The sequence below is a fragment of the Paralichthys olivaceus genome, chromosome 1 (genome assembly GCF_024713975.1).
Source record: "Paralichthys olivaceus isolate ysfri-2021 chromosome 1, ASM2471397v2, whole genome shotgun sequence".
NCBI classification, from domain to species: Eukaryota; Metazoa; Chordata; class Actinopteri; order Pleuronectiformes; family Paralichthyidae; genus Paralichthys; species Paralichthys olivaceus.
The window spans coordinates 5440696-5454000 of NC_091093.1; the positions used below are offsets into that span (position 1 = coordinate 5440696).

The window sequence follows — 13305 nt, forward strand, 5'->3', positions numbered from 1 at the left end:
AAACTTCCATTCACTGAGCAATGTGATGGGTTGCTCCAAATCTGTTGATCATCTGTAAAACACTGTGAATAGGAATCTCTTCCACACTTCAACAAGTCCTCAGAGTGACAATAATACAATTAAACTTTAAAAGCCAATGTTGAAAATAATGTCAAATATCTACTAAGTTATAGGGAAAAGAATCAACGTGTAAAACATGGAACGTTTAAGGAAAAGTTTAATGGAAAAGTCCAGGGAACTTAACTGATGTTACACAGCTGTTATTTAACTTCATCATGCAATACTAAAGCCTGCCTTTGTGGGGTTTTACAATAGAGGGGAAAAGATGAGCTGAGGTTAGAGACCATCTCAAAAGTAAAACCGTTTTTAAAATGTCTTAATGTTCATGTGAGTTACAGGCATATATAGAGAGACTGTAACTTTGCATTGCACCCAGTCAATAATTGCACCCCATTTAAATTCAACCAAGTCTTGCCAGCATTCAATTCAACAGTTATATATATAATCCAAATACAAAGATGGTTCAGAGAAAGTACTCAGCTGTGTTGATCGTTGTCTTAAGTAAAGTCAGAAGATAATTGGTTCTTATTTTGCAACCTCTTGCAATGAAGACACACAGTTTTCATAACAACGTGGATGTGTGAAAGTAAAATGTACTTAAATGTTGATTTAATGTCATCTGTATGTTGGATTGTATGAAGGCAGTACTGCATTCATGTGGTGCTTTTTGAATCTTATGGCAGCATTCTCTGTGCAGCAGAGGTCACATGATGGCCTTTAAATATGTTTGTGTGAGTTGAGATGTCCTCTCTGATAAAGAGACCACTTTATTTGGGAATTCTGTCTTTCTGAGTATACTTTGCCCCGTACTTGATTTTGCTCCTCTGCGAAGGAGGCTCAGTTTGATACTATAACAGCTATACCAAGTGTCCATAGACAGCAGGCATTAATTCTACCTTTACTATTCATTCCACTGACACTAATCTTATAGGAAATGAAATGATCATGGAATTTAATATTTGTACCACAGTGGGATCCCTGTTTTATCTCCTGAACTTTATGTTGGTTCATTCTCATGCCAGTTTCTCTTCAATTCCCAGAAGTGTAGAGGAGTGAAACTGAGCTCAGTCAGTAACTTAATCAAACCCCAGGTTTTTTTATTTTTTATTCCAAGCATTCAATCCACTCAGGAATTTGAGGTCCCTGTGGTTCACCACACTGCCTCGAAAAAGTATTTAAGGAGCTGACTTTCAATACTTAACTGGGCAAAGGCAACTGTCATAATGCATTAACAGCAGCAGAGGGCAGCATGTATTTATAATGGAACCACTATCACTGAGAACTTCACCACTAATACAATTTAACATGGATAAGCTGTACAGGGTATATGAATGATGCATAGTGCAGTATCACTATCAACTATAGTTGTGATTATCAAGTGAACACATTCTCAGCTGAGTCTGACACAGATGAGGCGCTTGTTAAACCCATAAACATAAATACATAGATGCTGGAAGGAGAGCAGCAGTTTGTCTGCATACAAATAACAACAAATATAATTTTGTCATCCTGTATTGTTTTATAGGCCATAATAATAATGATAATAATAATATCTTATACTACTGTACTACTGTATAGATTTGTGTAGCCTAGTTCTATATCTCCCCCTATACTGTATTACTATAATATTTAATATGATTTCTACTGTATTATATTTTGACATTTTTTACTATATCATGTTAATAATACTTGTTTTAATATATGATACAATAATGCTGTATTCCTGAATTTAGGCAAATGGTCTTCGTCAGTCATTTTCTGTTTAGGGTTTATCTGTATCTTTTCAATGGTATATAATATAGAAAATAAACATTGTATTAATATTTTTACTTTTTACATTTTACTCACATTTTACTGGTTGGTACAAGTCCGTCTGACATTAAACACTCCACTCATCAGTATCTTACAATGCTTATATCCGAACTGTCGATTCCAATAACTAATCTAAATAAATGTGTTTGTCATATATCCATTTGTAACTCGTAAATGAGATTGATTAATTGATATTTAATCCAGATAAAGATCCAGCTGAAACTACCTGTGTCACATCAATGAAATCTGTCTGCTTGGCGCAGACTTTCCTGGACTTGGATGCCCGGTGCAATGGAGTTGCTGTGTTTGAGAAAGAGGGAGAGAGAATGATGGTAGGAAAGATAAAGAGCAAGGCTGAGAGAGAGCGAGAGAGAGGTTGAAAGTGCATAGCAAAGAGTGCCACATACAGTTCTACAATGAAGCAATGGTAGAAAAAGACTAAGCACAAACTTACCTTATATGTTATTATGTAAAAGAAACCACTAATGAAACTGTAATGTGACAAAATAGACAAAATCAGCCCACAGTCTAGAGATAATTGTGAAACATTCCTGTGACACCTGCTGTTAAAACAGATTACTGTGAACAGAGAGCAGATCCATCATGTGCAACACATGCGTTTCCTACAATGAGAAGTCAATATGTGTGAGACTGAAACTGTAAACTGTGCTGCTACCGCTTGGTCTCCTGTGTAAAGTCATCAGCTAAAATCACAATTGTGCCACAGATTTGTGTCGGACAACTTATTGATTCCATGTTAACCCTCAGGAGGCTGTAGTCAGCCCAAGTATGGGACAAGAATAAGGGAGGGACAGTTCAATTTAAATGGACTGACACAAATATGCCAGGCATGTACATCTCTGCCTACAGTAGGAGCACTGTCAAGCTTTGCATCTCATCAGCCAATGTCATTAACTGAACTGAACATTAAAGGTTCAATGTGTAGAATTTAGTGGTGAATTTGCATGTTGCAGCTGAATATCCCTCCCCTTCCAAATATAAAAAAACCTGTGGTAGCCTTCAGTTTTTATGAAAACTCAAAAGGTGTTTAGTTTGTCTGGTCTGGACGACTGTTAAAAACATGGCGGCCTCCATAGAGAGGGACCCCCTCCTGATGTAAAAATAAAGTATTTAAATATCAAGGGGTAATTCTAGGGTAAAGAAATAACAATTTGTACAATTTAGATGAAACCCATGAGTGAGAATATCACTAGGATTATTTTATATTCGGTTTCTGCTCATAGATCCCTTACACCAAAATCTTACACATTGGACCTTTAAAAGTTATGGTTAAAGTATGGTGTCCTTGTTTCGAGTCAAATTACATTGTTGAAGCTTATGGACACTAAGATGACACCACAAGAGCAGTATGGAGGGATGTTTATTTTTTTCTGTTGTTACGTTTGAATGCTGTTTACCCCGGAAACTCCAAAAGTGTGGACTCAAACACTTCACCCGCCCCTCTATGTGAATAGTGGTCAGTGGATAATGAGGGAATTCTGGAATTTTGGGTGAACTATCCCTTTGAGATCAATTCAAGGAGTTGCATTTCAACCCAGTAACCTGAGTCACAGTCATTTTGCAGTTCGGTGTAATATATGCCACATGTATCATGTCCCAGAATTTATAACCAAAGAGATTTAAACTGAATGATCATTTATTTCATTCTAATTTAAAAGCTTCTGTGTCTGATGAAAGAATTCTTTAGTTACATGTGTTCTCATTTCTTATTACTGTTTTCCCTTGAATTTCTGATATATTTTGTTGTATTTTCAAGATTCTTTTTCTGTTAAGTAGTTTTATTGTTGTCATGTTACTTTTTGTTCAGGGCATTTTTCATATTCTTCATTAAATTGGAAACTAATAGAGAAAGATGAAGTGTGGAAGAGATTCCTATTCAAAGTATTTTGAAGATATCCCAACAATTATTCAGAAATCCATCACATTGCTCAGTTAATGTAAGTTTCTGCTAAAAAAAATTGCATTTGCTCTATTTTGACAATCCAAAGATAAAAAAGGGACACAACAGCAATTATGTTGCTTTATCTTTATTAAAGACATTTTAGACTTGTTGGCGTCACAGATTCTGTTGTCTGACTGTTTGACAAAATGTGGTTAAATAAAGTGTATTCTTTACCATTGGTACCATAGATTACAGTGGCTTTTATTTAATAACAGTAAAACTCAAACAGGAAATTGTGAATTTGTTGTATCTGGTATCAGCATTGTTGTTAGCAGCCATAGAGCCTGTTGATCCTCATGATGTCCCAGTAGGACATGCCCTGCCTCTGGCCGATCTGGACGTTGGGGTTGGGGATGGGGGTGATGCTGTCCCTCCCGTACTGGATGGAGAAGGCTGTTTTTCCGTAGTGCATGATGGAGGAGTAGTCGTAGGGAGTGTTCAGGTTGTTGGTGGCCTGCTTGTGGAAGTTGTAGGCCATCCGCTGGTTGATGTTCCCCCAGTTGATCCTGACGTAGTTGTCGCGGTCGCTCCTGGTCTGCTCGTGCTGGAAGCCCAGAGCGTGGTTGATCTCGTGCTGGATGATGCCGTGGTAGACGCAGCCCTGCCTGTTGAGGGAGAGCACCTGTCTGCCTCCCACTCTGCCCAGAGAGGAGAAACATCCGACTTTGTTCTCGATGCTGATGTAGTCGTACTGGTTCTGACGGGGGACGAAGCGGATGCAGGTCCAGCTGTGGAAGGCCTTCATGGCGCGGTCGATCTTCTGCCTCTCCCAGCTGGTGAACTCACTGCTCACGGTGAAGGGGATCATCACCTGACCGTTGGAGGCTTTCTTCCACTGGCAGCTCTGGGACCAGCACATCATGGCGTTTCTGGTTCTGGGAGCGAGCAGGTCTCCTTCCAGCAGGATCTCATCGGTGGCGTTGTTGGAGGTCAGAATCCTGGTGGTGATGTCCATGGTGTCATCGGGGACGTCTTCTTCAATCACTTCCTCCTGGAGAGGCTGAGCCTGAGAGAGGCCGAGCAGGAGCAGCAGCAGCAGGCTGACAGTGGGAGTCATCTTCAGGGTGGGTGTGGAGGCTGTGGAGCTTCTGTGGAGAGGAGAGACTCCTGATGCTTAATGTTTGACTCAGTGCTGTCCAGGGTCTTTATACTCTCCTCTACAGGTGTGTCTGCAGGATTATTATGGGCTGGGGTCCACACTGCTAGGCCTGAACAAACCTTTGGAGGGAGGACTCCACTGACAAACCCAGTGTTTCAACATGGTTTGTTATCTCTGGTCAGTAGTTGGATCAACACAGGTCTATTAGGTGGGAGTTTTTAAGGTAAATACTAAATGTGGTTTGAAACCAATAAGAACTTCTATTATTTTAAAAGAAACACACATTTAAATCGTACATTTACTTTTTGATATTTGTTTTGTTCTTTGGCACTTCACAGAGTATCAATTCAGTAAAATTGAAAGTACACAGACACCATCCGAACTCTAACCAAGGCATTTTAAGTCTAACCGTAAACACAACAACAGAATCCTGTTTAGTTGAAAAAGGATCATTCATCATCACAAGAATAATTGAGCAAAGTGTCTGATTATTCCAGTTGATCATTGTCCAAGTTGAAGCACTAAGAGTGAAAGCATTGTGACTTTTAATGATGACTTGCCTTAATGTAAAGAAATAAGCTACATGCTATGAAACACAGAGGTGTAGTAGCCTTAGATTATGCATCATTTTAGTATCATTACATTCACAAAGCTAAAGGTCAGAATTTCAGAAATGTGAATACCATATCATCAAGACTAACAAGTTAACAGTTGCTAATAAGAAACAAACATAGAGTACAACTGAGGCTGATGGAAATATTCTGATATATCTGGTCAAAAACCCAATGGGCAAATTGCATTTCTGACCTGTTTGTGGGATAAGATGAATTCTTAAATCATTAAGGTCAATACGATGCAAACCATGAATGTTTTTGAACAAAGGTTTTGGCCAATCCATGAGTAAATGCTGGGATATTTCACCAGATAATGGAAGGCTTTTAGTGGTGCTAAATGTCAAGGGATCACTAAATGTATGAGGATCGTCCTCTTGGGTCCATGAATGTCTCAACAAAATTGCACGAACATGGATCTGATTATTGATGAGATATTTAATTTAACAAACATAGTGGATTGACTGACCAACACAAGGAGAGACAAAGACTGGCCTGACAAATATCAAAAAGTAAATGTATGATGTAAATGTGTTTCTTTTAAAATAATAGAAGTTCTTATTGGTTTCAAACCACATTTAGTATTTACCTTAAAAAACTCCAACCTAATAGACCTGTGTAGATCCACCTACTGACCAGAGATAACAAACCATGTTGAAACACTGGGTTTGTCAGTGGAGTCCTCCCTCCAAAGGTTTGTTTAGGCCTAGCAGTGTGGACCCCAGCCCATAATAATCCTGCAGACACACCTGTAGAGGAGAGTATAAAGACCCTGCAGCACTGAGTCAAACATTAAGCATCAGGAGTCTCTCCTCTCCACAGAAGCTCCACAGCCTCCACACCCACCCTGAAGATGACTCCCACTGTCAGCCTGCTGCTGCTGCTCCTGCTCGGCCTCTCTCAGGCTCAGCCTCTCCAGGAGGAAGTGATTGAAGAAGACGTCCCCGATGACACCATGGACATCACCACCAGGATTCTGACCTCCAACAACGCCACTGATGAGATCCTGCTGGAAGGAGACCTGCTCGCTCCCAGAACCAGAAACGCCATGATGTGCTGGTCCCAGAGCTGCCAGTGGAAGAAAGCCTCCAACGGTCAGGTGATGATCCCCTTCACCGTGAGCAGAGAGTTCACCAGCTGGGAGAGGCAGAAGATCGACCGCGCCATGAAGGCCTTCCACAGCCGGACCTGCATCCGCTTCGTCCCCCGTCAGAACCAGTACGACTACATCAGCATCGAGAACAAAGTCGGATGTTTCTCCTCTCTGGGCAGAGTGGGAGGCAGACAGGTGCTCTCCCTCAACAGGCAGGGCTGCGTCTACCACGGCATCATCCAGCACGAGATCAACCACGCTCTGGGCTTCCAGCACGAGCAGACCAGGAGCGACCGCGACAACTACGTCAGGATCAACTGGGGGAACATCAACCAGCGGATGGCCTACAACTTCCACAAGCAGGCCACCAACAACCTGAACACTCCCTACGACTACTCCTCCATCATGCACTATGGAAAAACAGCCTTCTCCATCCAGTACGGGAGGGACAGCATCACCCCCATCCCCAACCCCAACGTCCAGATCGGCCAGAGGCAGGGCATGTCCTACTGGGACATCATGAGGATCAACAGGCTCTATGGCTGCTAACAACAATGCTGATACCAGATACAACAAATTCACAATTTTCCTGTTTGAGTTTTACTGTTAAAAGCCACTGTAATGGTAAAGTTTAAAGTTTATTTTATCACATTGTGTCAAACAGTCAGACAACATGTGACGCCAACAAGTGTAAAATGTCTTAAATAAAGGTAAAGCAACATGATTACTATTGTGTCATTGTTTTTTTATCTGACATTGTTTCTTTTTACCAAAAAATCTCTTCTGCCGTCATAAGAACAAACTTCCATTCACTGAGCAATGTGATGGGTTGCTCAAAATCTGTTGATCATCTGTAAAACACTGTGAATAGGAATCTCTTCCAGACTTCAACAAGTCCTCAGAGTGACAATTATACAATTAAACTATAAAAGTTCAAATTGAAAATAATGTCAAATATCTACTAAGTTATAGGGAAAAGAATCAACGTGTAAAACATGGAAAGTAAAACATTCTTCAATCATACACACAAGGTTTGAAGTTTAAAGAAAAATAGATACAATTAAGTTAAATCTGACATGTAATCAATTATAGGATGTTGAGACATTTTACAGAGTAAGGGAAACTTTTGACCAGCTGGTGATGCTCAAGGAAAAGCCCAGGGAACTTAACTGATGTTACACAGCTGTTATTTAACTTCATCATGCAATACCAAAGCCTGCCTTTGTGGGGTTTTACAATAGAGGGGAAAAGATAAAGATAGAGTTACAGACACATATATAGAGACTGAAGCTTTGCATGGCACCCAGTCTATGATTGCACCACACCTGGTGGTGATGTCCATGGTGTCATCGGGGACGTCTTCTTCAATCACTTCCTCCTGGAGAGGCTGAGCCTGAGAGAGGCCGAGCAGGAGCAGCAGCAGCAGGCTGACAGTGGGAGTCATCTTCAGGGTGGGTGTGGAGGCTGTGGAGCTTCTGTGGAGAGGAGAGACTCCTGATGCTTAATGTTTGACTCAGTGCTGTCCAGGGACTTTATACTCTCCTCGGTTCAGAGTACAGTCTATTCCAAGGTTCTGTTAATGTAGCATAGACACAACATTATGAACGAGTCCTGTTACTACATATATCTGACTTGCTGACAACTATGTTAATGTGTTGTTTTCATTTTGTGTACTCTACAACTAAAACAGTTTCTACTAAAAAGGGATAGTTCACCCAAAAATGAAAATTCACTCACCACTATGACAATGGAGGGGTAGGTGAAGTGCTTGAGTCCACAAAACACTGTTATCCTCCTCCGGAGCTGCATTTGCACATGGATCACAGCAGACATTCAGGCTAAAAATATGGTGTAAATAATGGTGTTTCGAGTCAGATTTGATTGTTGAGGCTTACAGACACTTGGATGACACCACAAGCAGTATGTTCACAATTTACGTCAATTGTTTTGGACTTTGCTGCAACGCTGTTTACCTCCGAAACTCCAAAAGTGTTTTGTGGACTCAAACACTTCACCCAGCCCTCCACAGGCAACATAGTGGTGAGTAGTTAATGAGTGAATTTAAATTTTTGGGTGAACTATCCCTTGTCGTATTACAGCCCAGTGACCTGAGTCACAGTCATTTTGCAGTTCAGTGTGTAATATATGCCACATGTATCATGTGCTTTTTTACCAAAGATATTTAAATTGAATGATTATTTATTCAATACAAATTTAAAATGTTATGTGTCTGATGGAAGAATGATTTAGACTTACATGTCTTCATATCTTGTAGTGCATATTTTGTTTTGTCATGATAGTTAATTTATATATTTAACAATTTTGTTATTATAACATGATGATTTTTTTAAGTGTGTAAGAGAATCCTAATCAGATTGTTTTACAGATAAAGAACCATTTTTGAGCAATCAATCACATCCCTCAGTGATTGTAAGTGTGTGCAAATGACTGCATATACAAGATTTATTCAATTAGAAAACCTGATTTAAAGAAATGATGAAACAGTAACAGTAACATGTTGCTCTGCCTATATTATAGTCATTGTAGGCTTGTTGAGATATATATTCTGTTGTCTGACAGTTTGAAAGAATGATGTCTGATCACTACTGTCTAGACTCAGGGTTCAAATGTAAAAGATGGCGGCATTCATATCTGGGATATATTTTGGAAACCACATCCTATGTATACAGATGCACACATTTTACATTCAGTGATTGTAAGTTTGTACTAAATAATGCATTTGCTCATTTTAACAATCAAACACTGACAGGTAAAAACGATGACACCACAGTAATCATGTTGCTTTACCTTTATTAAAGACATTTTACACTTGTTGATGATGTCACATATTCTGTTGTCTGCCTGTTTGACAGAAGTGTATTCTTTACCATTGGTACCATAGAGTACAGTGGCTTTTATTTAATAACAGTAAAACAGTAAAATGTGAATTTGTTGTATCTGGTATCAGCATTGTTGTTAGCAGCCATAGAGCCTGTTGATCCTCATGATGTCCCAGTAGGACATGCCCTGCCTCTGGCCGATCTGGACGTTGGGGTTGGGGATGGGGGTGATGCTGTCCCTCCCGTACTGGATGGAGAAGGCTGTTTTTCCATAGTGCATGATGGAGGAGTAGTCGTAGGGAGTGTTCAGGTTGTTGGTGGCCTGCTTGTGGAAGTTGTAGGCCATCCGCTGGTTGATGTTCCCCCAGTTGATCCTGACGTAGTTGTCGCGGTCGCTCCTGGTCTGCTCGTGCTGGAAGCCCAGAGCGTGGTTGATCTCGTGCTGGATGATGCCGTGGTAGACGCAGCCCTGCCTGTTGAGAGAGAGCACCTGTCTGCCTCCCACTCTGCCCAGAGAGGAGAAACATCCGACTTTGTTCTCGATGCTGATGTAGTCGTACTGGTTCTGACGGGGGACGAAGCGGATGCAGGTCCGGCTGTGGAAGGCCTTCATGGCGCGGTCGATCTTCTGCCTCTCCCAGCTGGTGAACTCACTGCTCACGGTGAAGGGGATCATCACCTGACCGTTGGAGGCTTTCTTCCACTGGCAGCTCTGGGACCAGCACATCATGGCGTTTCTGGTTCTGGGAGCGAGCAGGTCTCCTTCCAGCAGGATCTCATCGGTGGCGTTGTTGGAGGTGAGAATCCTGGTGGTGATGTCCATGGTGTCATCGGGGACGTCTTCTTCAATCACTTCCTCCTGGAGAGGCTGAGCCTGAGAGAGGCCGAGCAGGAGCAGCAGCAGCAGCAGCAGGCTGACAGTGGGAGTCATCTTCAGGGTGGGTGTGGAGGCTGTGGAGCTTCTGTGGAGAGGAGAGACTCCTGATGCTTAATGTTTGACTCAGTGCTGTCCAGGGTCTTTATACTCTCCTCTACAGGTGTGTCTGCAGGATTATTATGGGCTGGGGTCCACACTACTAGGCCTGAACAAACCTTTGGAGGGAGGACTCCCCTGACAAACCCAGTGTTTCAACATGGTTTGTTATCTCTGGTCAGTAGGTGGATCAACACAAGTCTATTAGGTGGGAGTTTTTTAAAGGTAAATACTAAATGTGGTTTGAAACCAATAAGAACTTCTATTATTTTAAAAGAAACACACATTTAAATCATTCATTTACTTTTTGATATTTGTCAGGCCAGTCTTTGTCTCTCCTTTTGTTGGTCATTAGCCAATAGAAATTATATTTATTTTATACAAACCAAATCTAAGTTTGTTATCTGTTTTCATTTGATGAAGGAATATGGAATATGGTCTGCAATCACAATGAATCAACTTTAAGTATAAAAACCATGCAAAGAATCAAGTATTGTGTGTGTATATATATATATATACTGTATATGTAATAATTATTGAATCTAAGGTTCGAATTGTAGAATTTAGTAACTCCTACCCTCTCCTACCAAACATTAAAGAGAACCTGTGGTAGCTTCAGTTGTCATAAAAACTCAAGTGTTTAGTTTGTCCAGTCTGGACTAATGTAAAAAACATGACAGCCTCCGCAGAGAGGACCTGCACTCCATGTAAATATAAAGTATTTAAATATAAAGGGCCCATTCTAGGGTAAAGAAAACAACAATTTGTACATTTAGATGAAACACATTAGTGAAAACATCACTAGGATTATTTTATATTCATGTTCTGCCAATGGATTCCTTTCACCTAAATCATACACACTGGACCTTTAATTTACTTAACATTTTGTTAATTCCACTTGAGGTATAATTAGTGCTTTGTATTGATTTAAAATAAACTGAGACTTGGTCAGAGGAAACTTGCTCACACCACCTTTGTTTTTTGTTTTATGAAACCATGAAGTCCATCACTATTTTATGAATACCAAATGATTTATTGTGTAGTCGAGAAAATATTTTTAAGTAATCAATGAGTTATATGTTCTATATTGTAGCAGTTTAAATCTGGCCATTTACATTCTTTTGTTACAATCTCCAGGTTTCTGGTCAGCTTTGTATATTGTTTCAAACATTTCAGTCACACTTGTGTGAACAAAGAACAGAAACAGGATAACGTCTTTACACACAACTTTACTGTGGTTTCTGTGAAAGTTCTCCAGCTGGCATTTCCAGGGCTCTCAAGACCAGGATCTATTGCAGGTTTCTGAAAGAATGGTATGGTTTTTACATGTGCAACACATAACTGGGATAGTCCAGAAGTGGTGTAAATTTAAACTCACTCAATGAAAATAATCTTTTATGCAGCCTTAAATTAATTTTACGATGTTACACAGTGAGATGGGGCCCTGTCATTGCATTGATGAGACTTTTGGACAAAAGCTATTGTGTTGTATTCATTGGACATGTTGTCAAATCATGTGAGTGTCTAGAGATCTGCTGGTAGTCATTTTACACTTGATGACTCTCAATGAGAATCATCAGCTCTTCATGACATGACACTGAGCTGCTCCAGTTTTCATATTCTGTTGTTGACAGAATGTGAAAATGTTGGAGAGGAAATACGAAATGCAAACGCCTGCTCGCATAAGTAATTTTAACTGTGCTATCCATTATTGAAATTTCCAATGAGGTCAAGAGTCGAATTGACTTCGAGTCTCTATATCAACAACCTGACAGGCAGCCAACAGTAAGAAGGACAGAGACACAGTCTGTCACTATATGTCAATGTTCTGCAGCTCCACATAAAATCACACTGGTTAAGTACAAATAGACACTTGAAAAGCAATATTAAATGAATGTGTACATGTAAAAATGTTGGTGTAAGCCTCTGTGAGTACATTTTATTTTTACAATTGTATTTTTTGGTGAAATTCTGATAAAACAGAAATGACAAATGTTCAGATGTATTCGCAGCTTCAACATGGTCTTTGTCTTTAAAATCAAAGAGGAACTTCTTATAGATCTACTACTACTTCTCAGCATGATTCCAAAACCTACAAAGGGCATCAAAGGCCCTTTAGCCTTCCGAATAAACTCTGACATCATTTACATCTCTGTCCTGGCGATTTATTTGTTTGTTAGAGGATAAATGCACAAATGCATTCTTCTTTCAGTGGACCTTGTGATTATGAGGCATCCTAAAATAATGTCTTCAGTTGGCTTGCACTGCATCAGCAGGCACTGTGGTTGGTCTTAAATCTCCCCGGCTACTCTGAATGACTCTATGAGAAATGGATGCTCTTCCTGCTGAGTCCACAGTTTGCCTGATAGATTGTGCTGCTTCAGATGCTATTGAATTGGTCCTGAATGGTCCCAGGAATATTGCGGAGCCAAAAGCTGCAGGGCGAGTGGTGAGTGAACTTGGCACTCGGCACTCTCTTATTTCACGGTTATGATGGAGGATTTTCGCCCTGTGTGTTTTACCGCTGTCATTTTCATTTCTTCACCGTGACAAACTCGAGAGCAGAGGAACTTCATCATTCAGATCGCTGACACAGAAAAGACATACACTTCAACATCCTTTTGTCTAAAAGCAGGAAAGTTGGTGCTTGAGAAAATTATTGAATGTTTGTGTTTCATACGAACTAATACATGTTTAAATTAATTTGAAAAAAAGCCTAGTGTCAGATTTGCCAAAATAGACCTAAAAATGATATTACAGCTGAGGATGGATGGCTGGCTGGATGGATGATGGATCGAGACATAGATAGATACATTTAGAAATTATGGTATTATGGCTCAAACACAGGCTTCTC

The 13305-nt window shown here is 40.3% G+C and overlaps 3 protein-coding genes across 3 annotated transcripts; 1 reads left to right on the top strand and 2 right to left on the bottom strand.

Moving 5' to 3' along the window:
* Nucleotides 1-4015: 4015 nt before the first annotated feature.
* Nucleotides 4016-4963, bottom strand: LOC109646984 (high choriolytic enzyme 1-like). Its single transcript, XM_020112754.2, has one exon. It carries the CDS (start codon nt 4890-4892, stop codon nt 4104-4106), a length of 789 nt encoding a protein of 262 aa, XP_019968313.2. The 5' UTR covers nt 4893-4963; the 3' UTR covers nt 4016-4103.
* Nucleotides 4964-6322: 1359 nt separating this feature from the next.
* On the top strand, nt 6323-7362 carry LOC138411921 (high choriolytic enzyme 1-like). Its single transcript, XM_069533547.1, has one exon. The coding sequence runs from the start codon at nt 6399-6401 to the stop codon at nt 7185-7187; it is 789 nt and encodes a 262-aa protein (XP_069389648.1). The 5' UTR covers nt 6323-6398; the 3' UTR covers nt 7188-7362.
* A 2072-nt stretch (nt 7363-9434) lies between these two features.
* On the bottom strand, nt 9435-10467 carry LOC138411907 (high choriolytic enzyme 1-like). The gene has a single exon (XM_069533474.1). The coding sequence runs from the start codon at nt 10407-10409 to the stop codon at nt 9615-9617; it is 795 nt and encodes a 264-aa protein (XP_069389575.1). The 5' UTR covers nt 10410-10467; the 3' UTR covers nt 9435-9614.
* Between the last annotated feature and the right edge of the window lie 2838 nt (nt 10468-13305).

Coding starts and splice junctions, on each gene's coding strand:
- LOC109646984 (XM_020112754.2), bottom strand. CDS start 4,892: ATGACTCCCACTGTCAGCCTGCTGCTGCTGCTCCTGCTCGGCCTCTCT.
- LOC138411921 (XM_069533547.1), top strand. CDS start 6,399: ATGACTCCCACTGTCAGCCTGCTGCTGCTGCTCCTGCTCGGCCTCTCT.
- LOC138411907 (XM_069533474.1), bottom strand. CDS start 10,409: ATGACTCCCACTGTCAGCCTGCTGCTGCTGCTGCTGCTCCTGCTCGGC.